At 53.9% G+C, this 23,208-nt stretch overlaps 1 protein-coding gene across 1 annotated transcript in view; it reads right to left on the reverse strand.

The window, feature by feature from the left end:
• Positions 1 to 2,360: 2,360 nt before the first annotated feature.
• The window catches only part of tjap1 (tight junction associated protein 1 (peripheral)), a 28,810-nt gene continuing 7,962 nt past the window's right edge, over positions 2,361 to 23,208 (reverse strand). Inside the window, exons 2-11 of the mRNA XM_056609907.1 lie at positions 22,662 to 22,759; positions 15,784 to 15,995; positions 13,906 to 14,760; positions 12,038 to 12,066; positions 9,988 to 10,149; positions 9,091 to 9,157; positions 6,855 to 6,962; positions 6,514 to 6,597; positions 5,128 to 6,285; positions 2,361 to 5,067 (exon numbers count right to left, since the gene is read on the reverse strand). Coding sequence (XP_056465882.1) covers positions 4,819 to 5,067; positions 5,128 to 6,285; positions 6,514 to 6,597; positions 6,855 to 6,962; positions 9,091 to 9,157; positions 9,988 to 10,149; positions 12,038 to 12,066; positions 13,906 to 14,760; positions 15,784 to 15,942 — 2,871 coding nt within the window. The 5' untranslated portion in view covers positions 15,943 to 15,995; positions 22,662 to 22,759 and the 3' untranslated portion in view covers positions 2,361 to 4,818. The remainder of the gene's footprint in view (positions 5,068 to 5,127; positions 6,286 to 6,513; positions 6,598 to 6,854; positions 6,963 to 9,090; positions 9,158 to 9,987; positions 10,150 to 12,037; positions 12,067 to 13,905; positions 14,761 to 15,783; positions 15,996 to 22,661; positions 22,760 to 23,208) is intronic.

Raw genomic sequence — 23,208 nt, forward strand, 5'->3', positions numbered from 1 at the left:
GGACGACACCTGGTCATTTATTGATGAGGGGGGATGAATAATAGATGGTGGGTGATAGACGATACCTGGTGCCCTCACGGCTGGGTTTACCACACATTGGGGAAAGACTTCAGAGAGAGAGAGCGAGATTACACAGATAGCCTTATTTATCCGGAGGGCAATTTATTTGCAGCTTACCCAGTCATCAAAAGACGACTTAAACACTCAAGACAATTCAGTTATGTCAGATACAAAGAGGTGTAGGTGTGAGAGATAGTTGGAGATGGAGAAAGATAGATGTGTAGTAGAGGGAGGTAGATAGAGAGATGGACCCAGCATACCTAGAGTCAAACTTAATAACCTGACACCAGCATGGCTCTCCCACACATTTCTAACCTCCACCAGAGTTTTCAACTATTATTAGTACTTGAGTCGTGGTATTTAGGGGGGCTACATTTTAAATGTGTACATGGGAATTCCGTAAAAAACTCTTGTTCCATACAGACACAGACAGCTCCCAGACACGTATTCAGTGTCGGGGAGGGGGGGGGTTAGAGGCATTTTGCTCAACATTTGGTGCATTTGAGATTAGCGACTACACTATAACATGGGTCCTAGTTCTATAAAAAACACATAATGTATGACAAAAAGCAGTTGCTAATAAAAGTAATCTGTAGTTTAGTGTCTAGAATTGCAAGGCGTTTCAGGGGAACAGTGAGACCATGTGGTGTCTAACGGGACTACACCTGCTGCTGGGCAAATAAAAGTTCAACAGACCAGTCGACGGCAACAACATTTACGATTAAAATATTTTATTTGTTTTAAAATATACATTGGATTACAAATTCTGAAAATAAAATTAGTCGTTTTAACAGTCTTTTTTGTATTTTTTCCTTTTCTTTTTACAGTCATGTTCGTCCCGACAAGAAAAGATGTAGATGTAGTGTTGAGGGTACCGGATCAAAGCCGGATCAAACCGGTCCGCTGGGCGGGAGACCGAACAGACCAGTTTATCTGAACCCACTCTGGTTCCGGTTCAATAAACCTGTGTGTTTTAACATTCATAATTTCAACCATTTGCTGTCAAGTCATATTTAGGTACTGTTTATTTTATAAAACTTTGGGGTCTTCATGTGTTACCATGGAAACCTACATGACCGGAGGGTCCAGGCCAACCCAGCACAGGAAGTAGGTGACAGCAGACCGGAAGTAGGAGGGTACCAGACCATCAGTACATTATCTTCCACACGAGTCACCAAATAACACACAACTTGGACCAGGAATGAAAGCTCTCCCTCCCCATATTTCCCTCCACCCTCTGTCTCTCTCTTTCTGGACAACTTTTGTTTGCTGAAATGCATGCTGGGATATGGGCTCTATTTCTGGCTTGGTTGTGAAATATTCAGTAGAGCTGACATCATCTTTGCCCGCGGTTAACCTGTTCCTGACTAGCACGATCCGCTACAACAAACAGCAAGCGCTTAGAGTAGCATGGCCCGCTACATCAAACAGCTAACATTAGCATGTTACAGCCTAGACTTTTCTGTTCACACACACACACACACACACACACACACACACACACACACACACACACACACACACACACACACACACACACACACACACACACACACACACACACACACACACACACACACACACACACACTGTTGCAATGTGAACTCCCAGTGGACAGAGAGAAGCCAGACGGGGGAGGGGGGGGATGACAAGAGTTGATGAAAGAGGAGAGGGGGGGGGGGGGGGTGGAGAAGCGGGGGAGAGGAAGACGAGTGAGGGGAGAGGAGGAGCAGGAGGGAGGAAGATGACTTTGATTAAGAGAGTTCCTGTAATGATCTCGGGCTTCAATTATAATCAGGAGTGAACTTTAAATCACATTAAAGTTGCAGGACCACTCTCCCCCCGTCCTGGAACAGCTGTTCAGGTCTCTTGCGACGCAGCGCACGCACGCACACACACACACCTCCTTTGTATTCACGGTGTTCTGCGCCTCCTGCATACTTGAGGGATTATTAAATATTCACTACTTCCTTCTCCCCGCGTCTGACCGCCCGACGTCCCGAAGACCTCCTCAGCCAGGGAGACGCTCAATTATTCAGCATCCACGACCTAGAGCTCAGAGGAGTCACCCTGCACTGAGGAGGAGGAGGAGGAGGAGGAGAGTCACCCTGCACTGAGGAGGAGGAGGAGGAGGAGGAGGAGGAGAGTCACCCTGCACTGAGGAGGAGCAGCAAGGAGAGGAGGAGGAGGAGGAGGAGAGTCACCCTGCACTGAGGAGGAGGAGGAGGAGGAGGAGAGTCACCCTGCACTGAGGAGGAGGAGGAGGAGGAGGAGGAGGAGGAGGAGGAGGAGGAGGAGAGTCACCCTGCACTGAGGAGGAGCAGGAAGGAGAGGAGGATGAGAGTTACCCTGCACTGAGGAGGAGGAGGAGGAGAGTCACCCTGCACTGAGGAGGAGCAGGGAGGAGGAGGAGGAGGGGGGAGGAGAGGAAAGGGCTGGACAAGCCGGGGGTGGGGAGAGGAGGAGAGAGACAGGAGGGGAAAGTTCCAGCGGTGTCCTGCCGGCCTCACTGTGAATGGAGATGAATAATTCAGTGTGGAGCCAAAGAGACACCAGAACCAGCCAGAAAACCGTCAGCCAAACAGTCACCCAACCAGACAGTCAGCTAAACGGCAGCCATACCAGAGAGTAGGAACAGGGTAAGGGTCGGCTTAGCTCAGGAGGTAGAGCAGTTGTCTTGTAACCGAAAGGTTGCTAGTTCGACCCCCAGCTCCTCCTAGCTGAGTGTTGACGTGTCCCTAAGCAAGACACTTAACGCTAACTGCTCCTGACGAGCAACCTGACGATGTAAGTCGCTCTGGATAAAAGCATCTGCTGAATGCCCTAATTGTAATTGTAGGAAAAGTCACCATGGCAACTTTGACTCTGTTACCGTGGACGATTTACGAAATGGAGAATTCAAATCCTGAACCAATGACGTCCACGGTCAGACTTTTCGTTGTGTTGCCGGGGGTGACCCCTGCGGTCTGCATAACGGGCCACCGGTTGGGACCTGTACCCCATGCTCTGATGACGGTACCCAGCCTGGGGTCCCGGGCATTGAACCCACAACCCTCCTCTATGAAGACCGGGGTCAGGCCGTCCGGTAGGGCCTTGGTGGCCTTGCTCAAAGACACTCAAGCGTTGATCTGATGGTCCTATGACACACACACACACACACACACACACACACACACACACACACACACACACACACACACACACACACACACACACACACACACACACACACACACACACACACACACACACACACACCAGAAGAGCTTGCCGAGTACTTCCTCACAATAGTGAACGTTTTCCAAACATCATCGCTCCTCCCGGCTTTCACATTCCTGGTCTTCGTTATGAGATCCTGAATAACGTCATACCCCCTTACACCCATGACATCAAACCCTTCTAGAGCCATGGCATCATGCCCTCCTAGAGCCATGACATCATACCCTTCTAGAGCCATGACATCATACCCTTCTAGAGCCATGACATCATACCCCTCTACATCCATTTAGGTTTTGGGGAACAAGCAGATGTGGGCGGCGTATACAGTGAGCGTTCAAACAGACTTTGATCAGTTAGACGGTGGATGACCACCTGGTTACCAGGTGTACCATGGTAGTACAATCAGCTGTGTGTGTGTGTGTGTGGGCGAGGGGGCGGATTTGATTGGAAGAACAATCAATCAGATCAATCAAGTAGTCTATGGTGGGCGTGGCCGTATGGGCGTGGCCACACAATCACGGAGGGCGTGGTTTCGGCAACATGCTGTTGTAATGGCGACATGCTGACTCGAGCAACAGACGCACAACAAGAATGTGGTGACGGTGAGGACAACAGAAACGCACACAACCCCACACACGCACAACACCCCAAACCAGTCAAGTCCTCGCTAAACAACACAAAATATACACAAAGTAAAATACATCTTAAAGGATAAATGAGATGGTTATGAGGCTCTAAATATAAAGAGGCTTTCGGAAGGCAGGTCAGCAAGGACAACGAGCCGAGGACGCCGATTGGCCAGGAAGGAGCACCAATGACAGCGCTCTGTTAGGAGCCAATACCGGTGGAGGAAACGCACCTTGTTGCATAACATGCATAATGTAATAGAGTGTGTGTGTGTGTGTGTGTGTGTGTGTGTGTGTGTGTGTGTGTGTGTGTGTGTGTGTGTGTGTGTGTGTGTGTGTGTGTGTCGACATGAATCACGTCCAGGTCACAGGACAGCCCCGATCAATAGATGTGATCGATCCAGAACCTGACCGATCGATGAGTGACGTGACGCGCGGAGCATCCATGACATCACCAGCGATGGCCGGAGCTAAAGTTAAATCTTAAACGCAAAAAAGACACGATGAGAAACCGAAGAATAACACCAATAACAACACTGGATCATCAATGGAAAACGATAATAAATCAATACTATGACATCACCTCCCCATGAGGGCGACAGTTAGTGGGGGAGGGAGGGGGGAGACGGGTTCTGGTGGCGCCATGTTGCTCGGAACATTCTGTTGAGGGCTGACCAATAGGAGAGAGGGGGCGGAGCAACAACACCCCACCCCCCTCCACCCAGACAGAGATAGGCACTGAAAGAGTCATAGTTAGAGTGTGAGTGTGAGTGTGAGTGTGTGTGTGTGTGTGTGTGTACAGGAGCCGGCAGCAGTATGGCTATTTCCTGGATGGGGGCGGTGGGAGGAGTCTGGATGGTCGTCATAGAAACCAGGAGGGGAGCCAGCAGTCAGTAGAGGGGGGGTGAGGGTTCTAGTCCAGCAGGGTGCCTTGCTCCTGGGCGCGGGTCAGGCTGTCCTTGCGGTGCAGGTGGTGCACCCCCATCCTCTTGGGGTTCTTCTGGCCCCGCCCCGGGGGGGTGTAGCCCGGGGCGGGCGGGGGCGGGGGGGCGTGGTCAGGGGGGTACTCCAGGTGGGGGGTGGGGGTGATGACGGGGAGGTCGCAGGGAAGGACGTCCCGCTCCTCCGCCCAGCTCCCCACCGACCCCCCCTCTTCCTCCTCCCCCTCCCCTTCCTCCTCCCCCTCCTCCTCCTCCTGAGTCGACTCCTCGCGCTGCATCACGGGCGCCGGCGTCGGGGTCAGCGGCTCCCCGTGGGTCGCCATAGCGACGGCGGCGGCGTCATGGGGCGCGTGCGGGGGTTCTCCCCGGGGGTCCAGGCCGGCCGGGGGCGGCGGGGGGGGGTGCCCCCTGCCCGGCCGGGGGTCCGCCACGCTGCTGCTGTCCGTGTCCAGACTCGACTCGCGGCTCGCCGTCCAGCTGGGCGCCGACGACCCCTCCTCGCCGTCCGAGTACGCGGCCACGCCCCCCCGCTGGCGCTCGGCGGCCCCGCCCCCGCCCGAGGCCCCGCCCAGGCCCAGCTGGCGGGCCGAGTCGCGGCTGAAGGAGGTGCGGTGCTGCAGTGCGGCCGGCGGCGCCTCCTTCTGGACGAACATGCGCTGCCAGCTGAGGAGCAGGTCCTCCTCCGAGCTGGCCGAGCTGGGGGGCTGGGGCGGCGAGCTGAAGGGGCTGGACCCCCCGGAGAGGGGGCCCGGGGCCGCCGCCGGCGGGCGCGGCGGCGGCGGCGGCGAGGAGGAGGAGGAGGCGGCCGAGCGCCAGCCGGAGTCGGAGTGGGCGGGGCTGGGGGGGGCGTCGGCCTGCACCAGGCTGAGGGAGATGGCCTGGCGCGTGGCGTAGGTGCAGTTGGGCAGCGGCGAGTTCTTGGGGATCTTCACCTTGTCGTCGGAGGTGAACTCGATGACCTTGCGGCCGGGGTACAGCGGGTGGGGGTGGTGGGGCGGGGGCGGCGCCGGGTAGGGGCTCAGCTTCTCGAACGACGAGGACGAGGAGGAGGAGTTACCGCCCCGCCCCCCCGCGCCGCCCCCCTCCTCGCCCCCGCCCCCACCGGGGGTGAGGGGGGTCTCGGGGCGCCGGCCGGCCGAGCCGTTGTGCTGGCCCCCGGGGGCCCCCCCGTTGGGCCGCGGGGCACCGGGGCCCGTCATGTCGACGTGGACGAACACGTCCTCGGAGGCGGGGCGCGTGGCGCTGCAGGACTGCGCCGAGTTGAGCAGCAGCGGCTCGGGCTTCTCCAGCACGCGGGCGATGACCGAGGTGGGCACCACGTCGGCCGGCGTCAGGCTCAGGGTGTCGGGCTCCTGGGGGCCCTGGGACAAGGGCCCCCCCCCCTCCGGGAGGCTGCTCTTCATGTGCCTCTGGACCATGACCTGCAGCTCCGACGGGAGCTGGACACAGGACAAACCTTTGTTATACTTGTATGTTTAATTAATTTATTTATATTTGTATATATATATATATATACTATATATAATTATATGTAACCTCTAAATATTATATATACTGTATAATAATTGATATTTTATCCTATATATATATATATATATAGGATATATACTTTCTTTATAGTGCGTGTGTTTTAAAGAAATAAACAACACACACACACACACACTTACGTCAGAGAACTTGTGGTTCCTGAAGTGAGATTTGTTGCACTTCAGCAGCTGGACGGCCAGGTTACAGTCCTGTCTGTAGCGCTCCTGGGCGAGAGACACACAGACACAGGGAGAGAGAGAGAGAGAGAGAGAGAGAGAGGGTTACAGTCCTGTCTGTAGCGCTCCTGGGCGAGAGACACACAGACACAGGGAGAGAGAGAGAGGGTTAGAGTCCTGTCTGTAGCGCTCCTGGGCGAGAGACACACAGACACAGGGAGAGAGAGAGAGAGGGTTACAGTCCTGTCTGTAGCGCTCCTGGGGCGAGAGACACACAGACACAGGGAGAGAGGTGTGTGACCCACGTTGAGCTCCTCCAGCCGGTTGACGGTGTTCTTGGCGTCCAGCAGCTTGTTGGTGAGCTCCACAATCTCCTGGTCCATGGTCTTCTTGTCCCGCTCCACCTTCCGCAGCTGGAGAGCAGAGCAGACAGAGAGCATCAGCACCGAGAACCGCACAAGAACCGCAACATCCGACGGACGGCGGCGCAACGGAACCAGGGCCGGAGAACCGGGCGGGACACAGGCGATGGAGATGCATGATGGAGGTGGAGGGAGGGGGGGAGGGGGCAGGGGTCTGGTATAGTCTGGGAGAGGAGGGGAGGAGAGAGGATAGAGGAAGGGAGGAGAGGAGAGGAGGAAAGGAGTTAGGAAAGGAGAGCGGAGAGAGAAAGGGAGGAGAGGAGGGGAGGAGAGAGGAGGAGAGGAGAGGAGGAAAGGAGTTAGGAAGGGAGAGGGGAGAGAGGAAGGGGGGAGAGGAGAGAGGAGGAGAGGAGGGGAGAGGGGAGGAAAGGAGTTAGGAAGGGAGAGGGGAGAGAGGAAGGGGGGAGAGGAGAGGAGAGATGAGAAGAGGATGGGAGAGGGGAGGAAAGGAGTTAGGAATTGAGAGGGGAGAGAGGAAGGGAGGAGAGGAGGGGAGGAAAGGAGTTAGGAATGGAGAGGGGAGGAGAAGAGAGGAGGGCAGGAATGGAGGGAGGAGGAGAGAGGATGGGGAGGAAAGGGGAGGTGAGCGGAAGCAGGAGATACTGAAGCAGAACCCAACTGCATGGACCCAGGTCTGGCTGACGGTGGCCTGGTTAGTGAGGAGGAGGAGGGTGACCAGTGAAGATGAGGAAGATGAAGATGGCGGTGAGTCCGTCACGAGGCAGCGTGAGGGGGAGCAGAGCAGAGACTTTAGGGGGTGAACAACATCATCGGAGCGACAGGGGACAGGAGAGGAGGAGATCAGAGGACCGGGAGAACACGACCAACATCCCACAGCCTAACAACAAAGGCCAGGGGTCAAAGGTCACCCAGTGGGTCCGATACTCTGATCGGACCAAATGCTGAACACATGACAATGTCAATGCAGTTCACTGACACACAAAAACGTCTCTAAGCGTTCCATCTTTATGTTAATAATTCTATAAAGACAATACTAAGCCATGATAGAAACAGTCAATTAAATGCTCATTTCAATTCAATTTAAATGCCGGTCCATCAGTGACGATCTCCCCACCTCTCAGCCCCGAACCCTCAGCCCAGCCCGCACCTCCAGCAGAGGGAGGATTCACCCGTTCATCGTTCAGCCCAACATCCTCCTGACCCCGCGGGGAGGGAGACCAGGGGGAGTGGCCTATCAGGGCCTGAGAACCCAGGCCCCGCCCTGAGGAGGAGGACCTGAGGGGGGGACCTGTCTCCATCACAGGGGGTCTCTTGTAGCGCTGGAGCAGGCCGCTCCGTGCTTCATTTCCTGTCTGAGCGGCAGCCGGGAGGCTGCCAAGAGTTTGACCTCCGACCCCCTCAGCAGGCCGACGCCCCTGATGGAAACGTCCGCCGCAGGCAAGCTGGATCACAACTTGTGACATCACTTCCTCCCGCATCGCACAGCCTGCCCTGGACCAATCAGGTTACGGGTTTGTGGGGGGGGGGGGGGGGGGGGTGGGGGGAGAGGTGCCCCAGGATGCCAAGCTCAGCATGACCTCTGACCCCTGAGCCTAACGAGGCCGCCCCCTGCAGGACACATCTGTCAACATCTGGGTCAACATCGGATCGGGTCATAAATTGGTCGGCCACATAAGGCAGAGGCCACGCATCCTGACTGCCGTGTGGGTGTGTGTACGAATCAACGTACAAACACATGTGTGTATAAACACATGTACAAACACATACACGCAGGCCACACACATACACAATGACGGGACATATCAGAGAGGAGCCTGAAGTCGTGTCTCTCCTCTCCATCTGTCTGTTTCCCTCCCATTCCTTCCCTCCTACTGCATCTAGTCGGCCCAGCTGTCCATCACACACACGCACAAGCGCGCGCACGCACAATCACGCACACACAATCTCACACAGAAATGGTGTCCGTGAGCATCCACCAGTAGCAGCTCGTTGCAGCGAGTAATACGCAGTGAGCCAGTAGCTTGACATGTGGAACCAGGCCGACGTCTCCCTTAACTAATACAACTAGCACTGCTGTGCTAGAACGCTAGTACAGCAATGTATACGTTTCAGTTGAATGGTCAAATAGTGAGAGTACTAAGAAGGGGTCAAAGGTTACCAGGGCGTGGAGCTTCTCTTCTAGATCCTGATTGGCTCGCTGGGACGCTGTGTAACTGTTCTGGAGTCTGGAGAGAAAGAGCGACAAAGAGACAGAGACAGAGAGAAGAGAGAGACAAAAAAAATAGCAAGAAATATTAACAGCCTCTTAGTGTTAACAGTGAGTGGGATCAAGAGTGTGTGTGCGTGTGGTGTTGTGTGTATGTGTGTGCGTGCGTTCACACATACTGGTGAGTGTGTGTGAGGACAAACAGCTTCCTGTATGTATCTGATCTCTCCGGGCTCCGGTGGAAGTGAACCCCCCCCCCCCGTTTCAGCTCACCTTCAAACACTGAGCATTCCAGGGGGGGGGGGGGGGGGGGGCTCGTATCCCCATGGTTACGGCCCTCACTACCAGGTGTCCGGGGATCTTAACCCTCTCTCGGCCAGACAGAGCTCCCCGCGGCCACACAGACCTGGCGGCCGGTGTCCCTGGGTGGTGAGGTCGTAGCGCCTTGTTAAAGGCAGGGCGATGCCCCCCAGAGATCGGGCCCCGTTTTCGGACTGAGGAACGCTCACTGACTGGTTATACTGGTTACACACCCGCTCTCTCTGAATGACATACTGGTTTAACAATGTCTTATTTTACTCAGGGATCAAATGTTAACGTAGAAGATCTTAACAGACGTCTTGCCGGGGTTCACTCCTTCTTCAATAGGCCGAACCACGTCCTGTGACCTCCTCTCTCCACCATCATCATCATCCAGAGCCTTCTCCCTCCTCCACCTGCTCCTCATCCCTCTCCTGTCCCCCAACCCGACCTCCTTTACATCCACCCTTTCTCCGCTTCCCTTCGCCATCCCCTCCGACTCCCACGTCTCCTCCCTCTCTACCCTCTCCACCAGCTCCACCTCCTCACCTCCTGAACTTGTCCCTCATCTTGTCCAGGTCGTCCTGGGTGCGACTGAGCTCCGTCTGCATGTAGTGACGGCTGTTCTCAAACTCCACCTCCATGGACTCCATCTTGTGGTTGCCATGAGACATGCAGCGACGCAGCTCCTCATTCTGCAGCTGGAGGATTCTGGGTAACGGGGAAGAGAGGGGGAGCAGACAGACAGGCAAGGACAGACAGAGAGAGAGACACAGACAAAGTGATATACAGACAGAGAGGGAGAGACACAGACAGAGAGAGAGACACAGACAGAGAGAGAAAGACAGACAAAGAGATATACAGACAGAGAGACGGAGAGAGGGAAAGAGGCAGAATGAGAAAGTGTGAAAAACAGTAGAGAAATAGGTTAACCTATTTTTCTGTTATTCTTATAAAAAGATAATGAATTCACACTGATCAGCTGACATCAGTGTGCGTACGTGTGAGAGGGCTACTCTGCAGTATTTAGTTAAATAGACCATAATGAGCTCGCTCTCTCTCTCTCTCTCTCATTCTCTCTCTCTCTCTCATCTAGGCCAATCCATACACAGGGCAGCGGGCCGCTCCTGGGGATAGGAGTAGTACGAGTACTAGTAGTACCTACTAGCAATAGGTAGCATGACTAGTGAGAGAGTACTACTATCAAAGAGTACTGGGTAGTCTAAGGTTGCACTCACACTAGGCCATCTGGCCGTGGCCGTTTTCACACCTAACCGTGCTCAAATCTGCCAGTGTGAGTGTGGCCAGTCTGGCCAGGCCAGGCCAACTTGGCCACTTGGGAGAGGTGTGCCGCTACGGTACAGATGCTAATGAGCCGACACGCGCACACGCACGGCTACGTAACCTGAGCTGGATGACGTATAGTCCATGCGACGACCATGGACATAATAAAGGCGACGAGCCTTCTTTCCCATAAAACGGTAAACATGGCGTCAAGCGGTTCAAATGTTGGTCTGTTCTGTGTTGTTGTCCACTGTTGCTAAAACTCTGACTGGCGGCAGACTTTATTATGGTCCATGCAGCGGACGCTTGGTGATGACGTATTACGACGTGATGACGTATGTACAAGAGCCTACCGTGGCCAGGCCACAGTTGCGACGACCAACGGCCACGGCCAGATGGCCTAGTGTGAGTGCAGGCCAGAGAACAATGTGGCCATTTGAGCACGGTTAGGTGTGAAAACGGCCAACGGCCACGGCCAGATGGCCGAGTGTGAGTGCACCCTAACTAGACAGAGAGTACTACTACCAGAGAGTACTGGGTAGTCTAACTAGACAGAGAGTACTACTACAAGAGAGTACTGGGTAGTCTAACTAGACAGAGAGTAGTACTACAAGAGAGTACTGGGTAGTCTAACTAGACAGCGAGTACTACTACCAGAGAGTGCTGGGTAGTATCACTAAACAGAGTACTAGGTAGTATCATTAGACATTACTAGGTATTATCAGTAGACAGTACTAGTTAGTATCAGTAGACAGTACTAGGTAGTAGACAGTACTAGGTAGTATCAGTAGACAGTACTAGGTAGTATCAGTGGCTGGTCCCAGCAGAAGGTGTAATGAGGCCCTGGTCTCTCTCTACAGTGCGGAGTGATATTTCTCTCTACAGTGCGGAGTGATATCTCTCTCTACAGTGTGCTGGTCTCTCTCTAAAGTGTGCTGGTCTCTCTCTACAGAGTGCGGGTCTCTCTCTACAACGTGCTGGCCTCTCTCTACAGCGTGCTGGCCTCTCTCTACAGCGTGCTGGCCTCTCTACAGCGTGCTGGCCTCTCTACAGCATGCTGGTCTCTCTCTACAGCGTGCTGGTCTTTCTCTACAGCGTGCTGGTCTCTCTCTACAGCCTGCTGGTCTCTATAGCGTGCCGGTCTCTCTCTACAGCGTGCCGGTCTCTCTCTACAGCGTGCTGGTCTCTCTCTACAGCGTGCTGGTCTCTCTCTACAGCGTGCTGGTCTTTCTCTACAGCGTGCTGGTCTTTCTCTACAGCGTGCTGGTCTCTCTCTACGGCGTGCTGGTCTCTCTCTAGAGTGAGCAGCTCTCACCTGATCCTGTCTGCGTCCGACAGCGCCTCCTGTAACACACAACAACAACAGTGGCATTAGTGTTGCTATTGGATTAGCCTCCATTAGATCACAGCGTGTTCCCGGAGAAGCAGAGCGCCCGCGGGGGGGTGGGGGTATTATCGCTGCCATTGCTCAGGATCAGGAAGAACAGCGACACACTCAAACGGTGTCAGCCCAGGAGAGAAGACCCCCCTCCAGCAGGAAGAACACACAGAGGGACAGACAGGAGGAAGCAGACGGCAGGTTGTGTGGTCGATACCCGGGGGGAGCGTACCAAGTATCAGACCCAGGGATTGTGTGTGGATCAGAGGCTGGTGTTGAACAGAGGCCAGCTGGACAGTGGTTCAGACTCTTGTGCAGAGCTGGGTAAAGACCTTCTTGAGCACAGGTTCTATCCCAACACACCATGATGGGACTTGATCCAAGGCAAACAGGAGCAATGTGTCAATTGGGATCTGACCCCTCCAACAAGAGCACAGGCCGAGGGTGGGATTCGAGGCCATGCTATGTGGACTTAAAGGTCCTCTGGTATGTGAACTCTGCATCCGTAGGAGAACAGCTCTTGGTGGGATTTTAACCAAAGTTTATAGGACTTAGATCCCTACAACAGCAAGAAAAAAGGCTGTGGTGGGGCTTGAACCCAGACTAACAGTATTAAGGGTCCTTTGGGATCCTGGGCTCGCCAACAGCAGTTTGTTGTGGGATTTTAACTAAGGCCAGTAGGAAAAATGCTTGTCTGGGATCGGACCTCTATATTGGCAGGAGTGCAGGCCATAATAGGATTTGAACCGAAGCTAGGCGTAAAGGATCCTCTGGGATTGGCCTTCAACATTAGGACGTAGTTGGACTGGAACCCAGGCCCACAGCTGAGAAGGGTAGAACGTGGGGTGCCGCTAAATCAGTTCTATGGAGCTGTTTTTTCCAGCCTGGATCTCCTCCAACCCAGTTCTATCAGAGGAGCCCCGATCGATGGAGCTGAAGGCTCCACACAGAGGCAATGATCAATACACGATCGATAATGTTTAGGTCCCCTGGTGGCATCAACAGACCGGAACCAACAACCCGCTGTAGTAGAGACCTCGAGCGTCTCTGCTGGGCAGTAGCTTTGGGGGGAAACATCTGCTCAATGAGTCCATCAATAGATGACATGACATTACAATTAATAATCAATAAGACCTTGTGAAGCTGATATGGCCCCCTGGGGGAGGAGCGCTGAACCCGTGACGAACGGAGCAGTTCACTCCCACACACCGCCTCGGACGGTCTGATTGGTTCCCGGGTAGCAGGACCGACACATGACACAGGAAGGACTTATTCTGCATGCTTAGATGACCTCCGTCCGTCGAACACAGGAAAAGGACCAGCAGGGCCAGAGGGGTGGAAGCCTCAGGGTGGAGGTCTGAGGGGTGGAAGCCTCAGGGTGGAGGTCTGAGGGGTGGAGGTCTGAGGGGTGGAGGCCTCAGGGTGGAGGTCTAGGGGATGGAAGCCTCAGGGTGGAGGTCTGAGGGGTGGAGGTCTGAGGGGTGGAAGCCTTAGGGTGGAGCTCTGAGGGGTGGAAGTCTGAGGGGTGGAAGTCTGAGGGGTGGAAGCCTGAGGGTGGAGGTCTGAGGGGTGGAAGTCTGAGGGGGGAGAGGGGGGGGGGGGGGGGGGAGGTCTGGGGGGTGAAGGCTGAGGTTTAAGGTTTGAGGGCTGAGGTTACATGGATGGAGGCCAGGCAGGTGAAGGCCAGGCAGGTGAAGGCCAGGCAGGTGAAGGCCAGGCAGGTGAAGGCCAGGCGGGTGGAGGCCAGGTGGGTGGAGGCCAGGCGGATGGAGGGGGGCTGTCCGGTTGGAGCCCAGCTCACATACCTTGATCTGGGATAAGTTAGAGACGCTAGGGTCCGTCTCCTGATCCAAGTGAGGTGTCGGAGGACAAGGTACGCCCCCCGACTTCCTGTGTGGCCCCGGTACTTCCTGCTGCGGGGGCTGGCCCCGCCCCGCGTGTTCCGGGTCTCTCCGCCCTCCTCGTCTCTCGGCCCGTGGACCCGGGTCCAGAGCCTCTTCTTTAGGCCACGCCCTGTGTTTTCGAGGCCCCTCCCCTCCGTACTGGCTTTCACAGGGAGTGGGCGTGGCTTGTTGTTCGGGGCAGGGCTCGCGGTGCAGGGGCGACACCCATCCGTCCCACGGCCGCTGGCCCGCCGGCCCCCGCCTCCCCCCCCCCGCCCCCGACCGCCTGGGCCCCTGGCTCCAGCCCCGGCCCCGCCTCTCCGGCGACGGCTGCTTCCTGCCCAGCAGCTCCAGGTGGGCGGGGCTTAGCACGCTGCAGGTGATGTCGTCCAGGAAGCCCGAGAACTTCACCTTCTCCTCCAGAGCCCCCAGCCTCCAGTTCCAGTCGCCGGGGACAACGCCGCCGGAAGAGGAGGAGGCGGGGGGGCCCGGCAGTGAGGCCCTCCTCTCTCGGCGGAGGTCCGGCCGTTCCAGGGACCGGCTCTTGGACCGGGCGGCGGGGGCCCGGCCGCGCCCCGGGGCCCGGGTCTGGTCCAGCACCTCGGCCGACCGGGACTTCCTGCCACGAGCGCCGGGCCGCTTCAGGATGCTCTTGGGGGGGCCGCCGCCTCGGGGCCCCCCGCCCCGCCGCGCATCCCCGGGGGACAGGATCTCGACCTCCTCCCTGAAGGAGAGGGTGGGGGAGGCACTCCCCGCCCGTTCCCCCCCGCCCCCACCCTGGTGGGGCCCCCCGGGGGCCGGCAGCCCCAGGGTGGAGGTGGAGGAGGCCCGACGGAGGTCCAGGCTGGAGAAGCTGGACTCCACCTCCAGGTCGCTGTCAGAGGGTGACGCCCACCGGCCACGCCCGCCACGCCCCACAGCCTGGAGGGGGCGGGCGGCAGCGGGAGGGGGAGGGGTTAGTGAGGCTCCTCCTCCTCCAGGGGGCAGGGACCACAGCTCTAGGTCTGAACACGCTGGAGACCACCTCCTTACCTCTCACCTCACCTCCTTACCCCTCAACCCCTCTACTACTTACCCCCTCAACTCCTTACCCCCTCAACTCCTTACCCCCTCACCTTCTCATCTCCTTTCCTTCTGCCCCCACAGCCAGCGCTGACCCAACAAATATTACTTTTTATATACTGCTTCCCAGCATTTACCCTCTCGGACCCTACACATATTGGCGGTTTCAATTTGAGGTGAATGAGATTAGTCGGCTTCGCGTTTCCAGGGGCGGGACTTGGGTAGTGGTGGTGCTGCGTTGTCTCGACAACAGAGACAACGCAGCGATATCAATAGTTCAAACCGGAGAGAGGGGGAAATCGGCGAGCTGCTGATCATCATGGGGGGGGAGAAGGCGATGCAGTCGCATTCAACGAAGACGGGGAGAGATGGTGAGAACTACGAGAAAGTACCAGAGGAACTTCCCTTACGGGGCTTTTGCGGGATAAAAAACAAGTGGTCAGCAAAACAAAGAATATGTTGGCGGTTTATCACTTCTCAATAGTTAATCGCGTTTGTAGCCGGCACTCAGATTATCTAGTCGACTCTCCTTGCGTAGCTCCGCCTTCTCCAGTGAATCAAGAAAGCCGGCTCCGTGACGACGGTGAATTTTACCCCCTCGGTTTTACACAGGCAAGACAGGGAAATTGCCGGGCGTGCCAAGCCGCGAACGAACCAACTTGGCAATGTAGAACTGCCTTCATAGACCGTCATCCACCTTTATAAACACATGACCTCACGGCGGGGGATATGGGTTACCTGGCTGGGGTCCGGCTGCGACGACGAGGGCGGCGGCGGCGGGGGAGGGGGCGTGGCCGGGGGCATCTCCCCGCTGTAGAGCTGGGGCGGGGGGCGTGTCTCGCGGTGCTGCGGTGGCGCCCGGCGGTACGGCTTCCTGCTGGGGGCGGCGCTGGTCATCCTGGGCGTGGCGCGGGGGCGTGGCCAGCTGGGGGCTCCGAGTCGTGGTTATCCTGAGGAGGGGAAGGGTCAGCGCCGGAAGTCAAAAGACCCGGTCGGTTCCCCCAGGACCCGGACACTAAGCACTCTACACCCAGCCTGTCTCTCTCCTCCTCACCCTCAGCCTCTCCTCCTCACCCTCGGCCTCTCTCCTCCTCACCCTCAGTCTCTCTCCTCCTCACCCTCGGCCTCTCCTCCTCATCCTCGGTCTCTCCTCCTCACCCTCAGTCTCTCTCCTCCTCACCCTCGGTCTCTCTCCTCCTCACCCTCGGTCTCTCTCCTCGGTCTCTCCTCCTCACCCTCGGCCTCTCCTCCTCACCCTCAGTCTCGTTCCGCCTCACTCCTCGGTCTCACTCCTCGGTCTCACTCCTCATCTCTCCTCCTCACCCTCGGTCTCACTCCTCGTCTCTCCTCCTCACCCTCGGCCTCTCCTCCTCACCCTCGGTCTCACTCCTCGGTCTCACTCCTCGGTCTCACTCCTCGTCTCTCCTCCTCACCCTCGGTCTCTCTCCTCGGTCTCACTCCTCGTCTCTCCTCCTCACCCTCGGTCTCTCTCCTCTACACATGAAACATCTCTTCTGTCTGTATTGCTACACCACCTCTCTCCCTCTTTCTAACACACTCAACCTACACCCTGCCTCTCTCTCCCCCTCTCTTTCCAACACACTCAACCTACACCCTGCCCCTCTCTCTCTCTCTCTCTCTAACACACTCAACCTACACCATCGCTGCATCTCTCCGTATTCACTCCACCACCATCCCTCTCGCTCTCTCCCTCTCTCTCATTACTTGCTCTCGCGGGCGATCGATGGTACCGATATGTTTCCACATCAGCGTGGCCCCACTGCATTCTGGGTAACCTGCGCGCAGTGCTCTGACGCTATGGATCAGAGGACTGCACTTGGTTCTATGAACATCCTTTCTGTACCAACAGCGATATACTGATGCACTTCTTATGACAAATGTACTTATTGTAAGTCGCTTTGGATAAAAGCGTCTGCTAAATGCCCTAAATGTAAATGTAAATGTAGGACTGTGGCTCGTCTTTTCCACGCCTAGAGTCCGTACCTCCCCTCCTACTTATTGTATGTTGTACGTCCTGGCACTTAATGTACGCACTTACTGTATGATGTATTTATTCATGCGTCTTTTCCCAGCTATCTCTGTTGTATGCAGGGAATGGGTTAACCTAGTTATTGTTAGTGCTTGGCACTTGGTTCTATGAACATTCTTACTGTACTGACTTTCTTATGACAAATGTACTTATTGTAAGTCGCTTTGGATAAAAGAGTCCGCTAAATGCCCTCAATGTAAAAGAAAATTAATTGTAAATAAAGTACGCGTCTGAAACAAACAGTCCCTCCCATCCCAACGCCGACCACATCGCACAGGATGAAATAAAGTGTGAAAAAAGAGGGAGAGTTGCATCACAGGGCTAAACAATAAATAGAAAAAGAAACAAATGAAGAGCACATGAATAGAAAACCATAGTCACAGTTAATGTTCTGGGGAAGGTCACGTCTAAGTGGCCCCTCAGACCTTCGAGAGAAGAGGGGAGCGAGCTGAATGGAGAACGTATGAAAGCGTTCGAAACTAACTTGCGCTAAAGTGAAGAAGGTTACTCCGTTGGCTGTGGCCTCACGCTCCATGAAGGAGCCGGATAACTCTTCTTCACCGCCGCAGACTGAATAACGTGTGATATAATGTGGACGCGTCGGCCAGGCAGGATGTGCTCCATTCTATCAGATATGTCTGAGAGAGGAGTCTTTATTGTGTTATCGCTGAGACGTCCGGCCGAGACACTCGACCTCCAGAATGTTCCACGGTCTCCTTCCCTCTCTGTAGGTCAGCTTCTACAAAACGCAACCAAGAAGAAAAGCCTTCTGTTGGCGTTTCTGAACACTGAAGCAGAGAGAAGAATCGAGAGCCCAGAGTGTTTTGAAAAGAGAAGGGAAGTATTTATATCCTGAGAACAAAGCCAGGCTGCCTATTAGAACTATAAAGAGCCTAGGAATGGGGAGGTCTGATCTACATAACGTCAGGTCATCTGCATAGAGAAGAAGTCTGCGTAACATAGTCAAATTTAGTCTTAAACAGTTTGTGTTAAGTAAAATAGTTGGAGAGCTGAGAAGCTTAATGGAGACTCACAGGCCAAGAGGAAGAACTTCTCTTTAAAAATCTCACACTCTTCACTGGAACTAAACATGACTACTGAACACTGGTCGCTGCCGTCGGTAAAGAGCGTTCTGCTCTTCCGAGACATCAGGGTCAGCCCCGGTCTCCAGGAAGGAGAGCAGAGGTAACACACGACGGAGGTCCTGCACATTTACTCCACTGTCATGACACAGGATACGGCCTCGGCTACACTGAGTCCCCTGAACACACCCTAACAAGGGCATTAACATATTATATATAGGGGAGAGCGAGGGAGAACGAGAGAGAGAGCGAGAGAGAGAGCATGACAGGGTAGCGAACGAGAAAGATAGAGAGCGGTAGAGTCAGCATGCCTCTTGGCTACAGATTGATCCCAGTAAAGTGTGTTGCCAACAAAGCAGTTGATTGGCCGAATCGAGCGGCGCTACAGCGAGCATGTCAGCGCTAGGCTACTTATCTGAATGAAACCTATGGAATCCAATAGGGGTCCTGCTCCACACACACACAGAAACAAACCTCTAACACAGGCACAAACACACCACACAGGCACAAACACACACACACAGACTGCTCACACAGGAACTCACACACACACACACTGCTCACACACATATGCCCACATATGAATACACAAAAGCCCGAACACACACACTCGCGCAAACAGACGCTCACATTATTAAGACTCCATCACACATACAACCGTGACTGATAAAACCGATGCACACACACGCACATATGCACACACACGGTCGCACACACCAAGTGACCGCCAGCGGTGGAACAAGAGACGGCCCAGTGACGGCTCCATCCTATGGAATGATCAATGGTGGTGTTTGTGTATGCGCGTGTGTGTGTGTGTGTGTGTTTATTGCTTCCAAAAATAGCAACACTATTCACTTTACACTGGGAGATGAAGGTGTGCCTCTGTTCATTTGTGTGAGTGCTATTTGTGAGTGCGAGTGTGTGCTTTGTGGGCGAGTGCGTTGTGCGCGTGTGTATGTACGTGTCTGTGTGTGTGTATTTCTTTGCTTTAGAGGATTAAAAGGAGACAAAAATAGCCACAATTAACATCACACAGTGTCGCGTGTTTGTGCGCGTGAGTGCTAGATTCTACACAACATGTTAATGAAGCACAACATTATCAGACATGGACAGCAGCCTGCCACCAACAGGCCCTCATGTTGTACGGTTTAATACAGTAGCGTGTAATGTTCATAACACGTCCAGGTCATCTGTAACGTAGTGCAGTCATTCTTTGTAGTGTAACCTCTTTAAATTAAGACTTTCATTTCTCCTGCCACTGTTCTGTAGTGACAGCTGAGTTCCTGCTCTGGGGTCATAAAGTACCGGTCTTATTTTATAGATCGGGGGGGGGGGGGGGGGGGGGGGGTCGTGGTCCTCAACCTCTGGGTAGCTGGTTCCATCCCCAGCTCCTTCTAGCTTACTGAACCCAGCTTGCTGGCTGCTCCCCTCATCAGGGGACCACAACATCTGTGTATGAACGAGGGAATGAACGGGTCAATGAACGGGTCAATGAACGTGTCAATGAACAAGTGAACGAACGAGTGTATCAACGAGTGAATGATTGTATAAAGTGAGTACGAACGTGTACATGAACTATTGAATGACGAATGAATGAACGAATGAATGAGTGACTGCATGCATGCATGCACGCATGTATGAATGAATGACTGAATGAACGGGTGAATGCATGGCCGAGTGAACGTATGATCGAATGGACAAGTAAATGAGTGAATGCACGAGTGAGTGAACGCGTGAATGAATGAATGCTTGAATGAACAAATGTGTGAATGAATGAATGGAGGGAATGAACCCTGGGAATGAATTTGTGAATGGAGTAGTGAATGAAGGGGTGAATGAAGGAGTGAATGAGGCCCTGGTTGTTAAGCCCTCAGATCGGCTACAGGTGTCAAATCGTTGTGCATGTTGAACAGTGCAGTGCGTTCAGTCGTAACATGACTGGGAGTTTCACTTTGATTGCGCCATCAGTGTTGAACATGAATAATAGATGGGAGGACATTGTTGGGGATTCCTCTTAGTTCAGATCCAACCCTGATCAATAAGCTCATCACTCTAACGTTGTACTGGACATCGTTGACTGGGAACCATCACCATGACGTTGTACCGGACATCATGGACTGGGAACCATCACCATGACGTTGTACCGGACATCATGGACTAGGATCCATCACTCTGACGTTGTACCAGACACCATGGAATGGGAACCATCACCCGGACATTGTACTGGACATCATGGACAGGGAATCATCATCCAGATGTTGTCCTGGTCATCATGGACTGGGAACCATCCCGTCTCAACACCCCATCCCTCTCCGGGCTGAACACTCCTGATTGGTCGGTTCAAACCAGCCAGAAGCGTCTGTTTGGCTATCGAGTCTCCGCACCACGTATATTAAATGATATCACGGATAAGACATATGCTTTTATGTTTTCTTGAGGATGCTTTCAACACATCACTATGCTCGACCACGTGCATCACTAATTTCATCTTCCAAGATTCCATCTACCGTAAATCCAAAAAGATAGGTTATCAATACTTAGTCATTAGGCATCCTCTTTCTTCATAAACTGAATTAAAATAATTATCAGATCGATACTCTGTCATTAAAACCGTATTTTATTACATCCTTTCCGGTACAGAAGAGTATAAATAGTTAAGTATGCACTTAGGGCTCGTTAGCCAATCATAGCCCTGGAACACTCTTATGTGGTTCCTCCAGATGAGCCAATCAGAATCAGGTCCAGGTGAACCTCGAGGTAGTGTGGCCGTGAACCCGCTGTGCTCGTCAAGTATCTGACGCAAACCGCTGCAAAGTCTGGCTGCCATGGCGACCAGGGTTTCCAACGGTTGCCTCTATTGAATTTGTGATGGCCTGTCACACAAAGACCTTTCTCCTGACGATAGAAGGGAAGGAGATCTGCATCACGGCAGGACTCCTCCATCCATCAACACAAACTGTCACTCTAGTCTGAAGACGGCAGGCTTTGTTCCGCGAAACCACAACACGACAACACAAACTGTCAACTGTCACTTACGACGGGAGGCTTTGTCCCGCTACAGCACTGCACAACAAAACAACATCACGACAAGACAACACCACAACACGACGCCACAGCACCACAACACAAGACGACAACACCACAACAGACAGACAGACAGACGGGGCTTCATCGTCTCTAACTCATTGTTAATTAAGAGAATGGATGAAAAAAACAAGGCGGCATGCAGCTCAGGAGGAAGAGCGGGTCGGCTGGTAACCGGAAGGTTGCTAATTCGATCACCGGCTCCTCCTAGCTGAGTGTTGAGGTGTCCCTTAGCAAGTGACTGTGTGAATGAATGGGGGTATGTCAGGCAATGTTGTAAAGGGCTTTGAGTGGCCACTAGCTAGAAAAGCGCTGCATAAATGCAATCCGTTTACCATTGAACCACCACAGGAACACGCTGATCAACAAGAACTGAAAGAGGATGTTTCCTTTAACTCCCCGGTTTAAAGTCCTTGTACGAGCTAATAAACTTCACGACATTGCACTGAAAAAGCGTGCTTAGCATTGTGTAGCATCTTACCCAAGCTATCTTTGTTGTATGCAGGGAATGGGTTAACCTAGTGATTGTTAGTTCTATAAAGATCCTTACTGTACCCACAGCGATAAATGGTTGTTTCTCTTTCTTCTGACAAATGCACTTATTGTAAGTCACTCTTGATAAAAGTGTCTGCTGAACGCCCTAAATGTAAATTTAATAGTATGTTTGATGTAGGCGACACACAAACACAAGTTTAGATGAAGCTTAATCCGCTACTCCAAGGAGCAGAGGTATAAAAATACTGACGTTCTAAAGGTCACACGGAGAGATCCCCGGTAATGAATCCAGCAGGTTGGTCTTTTTAAAGCGTGTCCATTATTGAAGTTGTGCCGTTTCCCTCAGTTCAGCCACTAATCATAGTGCTTCAATATGGAACCGTGGTCTAAATATGCACAGTACACACACACAGGGTGTGTATCAGGGAGGAGAACAGTAGAATATAGTATAGAGTCCTCTCTATAGAGTAGAGAGGAAAACAGGAGGGCAGATAGTTGCATACAGTACTAGAGTAAAGCAGTAAAGTAGAATAGAGCAGACTAGAGCAGACAGTAGAGTAGCCTAGCATACAGCAGGGTAGTGTACAGTACAGTAGCCTAGCATAGCATACAGTACGATAGCCTAGTGTACAGTACGTTAGCATAGCGTACAGTAGAAGAGAATAGCGTACAGATCGTAGCGAAGCGTAGCGTACAATAGCGTAGCGTACAGTAGCATACAGTAAGATAGCGTAGCGTACAGTGCAGCAGCCTAGTGTACAGTACGGTAGCCTAGTGTACAGTACGGTAGCGTAGCATACAGTAACAAAGCTTAGCGTACACAGGACGTTACAGTACGGTAGCGTACAGTACGGTAGCTTAGCGTACAGCATGGTACGGTAGCTCCTAGCGTAGCCGCTGCTCACCTTGTGTGTTAGCTCCTGCTCCTCCTGCCTCCAGGCTGCGGCGGCCGGCGGACCACCTTCACCGCCTCCCCCTCTGGGCATGAGACGCTCCCGCTACCCTGGACCCCGCGACCGGTGGAGACAGAGCACAGGAGACCAGTCAATACCCAGACCAGCTGTCAATCACCCCCCGACCAGCTGTCAATCACCCCCCGACCACCCGTCAATCACCCCCCGACCACCCGTCAATCACCCCCCGCCACCCGTCAATCACCCCCCGCCACCTGTCAATCACCCCCCGCCACCTGTCAATCACCCCCCGCCACCTGTCAATCACCCCCCGGCCACCTGTCAATCAGGTCCCCCCGGCCCGCTATCATTCACTGCTGCTAGCCAATCAGCTGCCAGTACCGGCCAGGAGACAAGGGGCTAGGAGGCAAGGGGCTAAAGAGACAATGGGCTAGCAAGCAGGGATTAGGAGGCTGGGGCTAGGAGACACGGGGCTGGGAGACTAGCATGCTAATCAGTAGGGCTCTACAGGTTTAGGTCCTACTTCATAAAAAAGGAG

Source organism: Gadus chalcogrammus, chromosome 15 (genome assembly GCF_026213295.1).
Source record: "Gadus chalcogrammus isolate NIFS_2021 chromosome 15, NIFS_Gcha_1.0, whole genome shotgun sequence".
NCBI classification, from domain to species: domain Eukaryota; kingdom Metazoa; phylum Chordata; class Actinopteri; order Gadiformes; family Gadidae; genus Gadus; species Gadus chalcogrammus.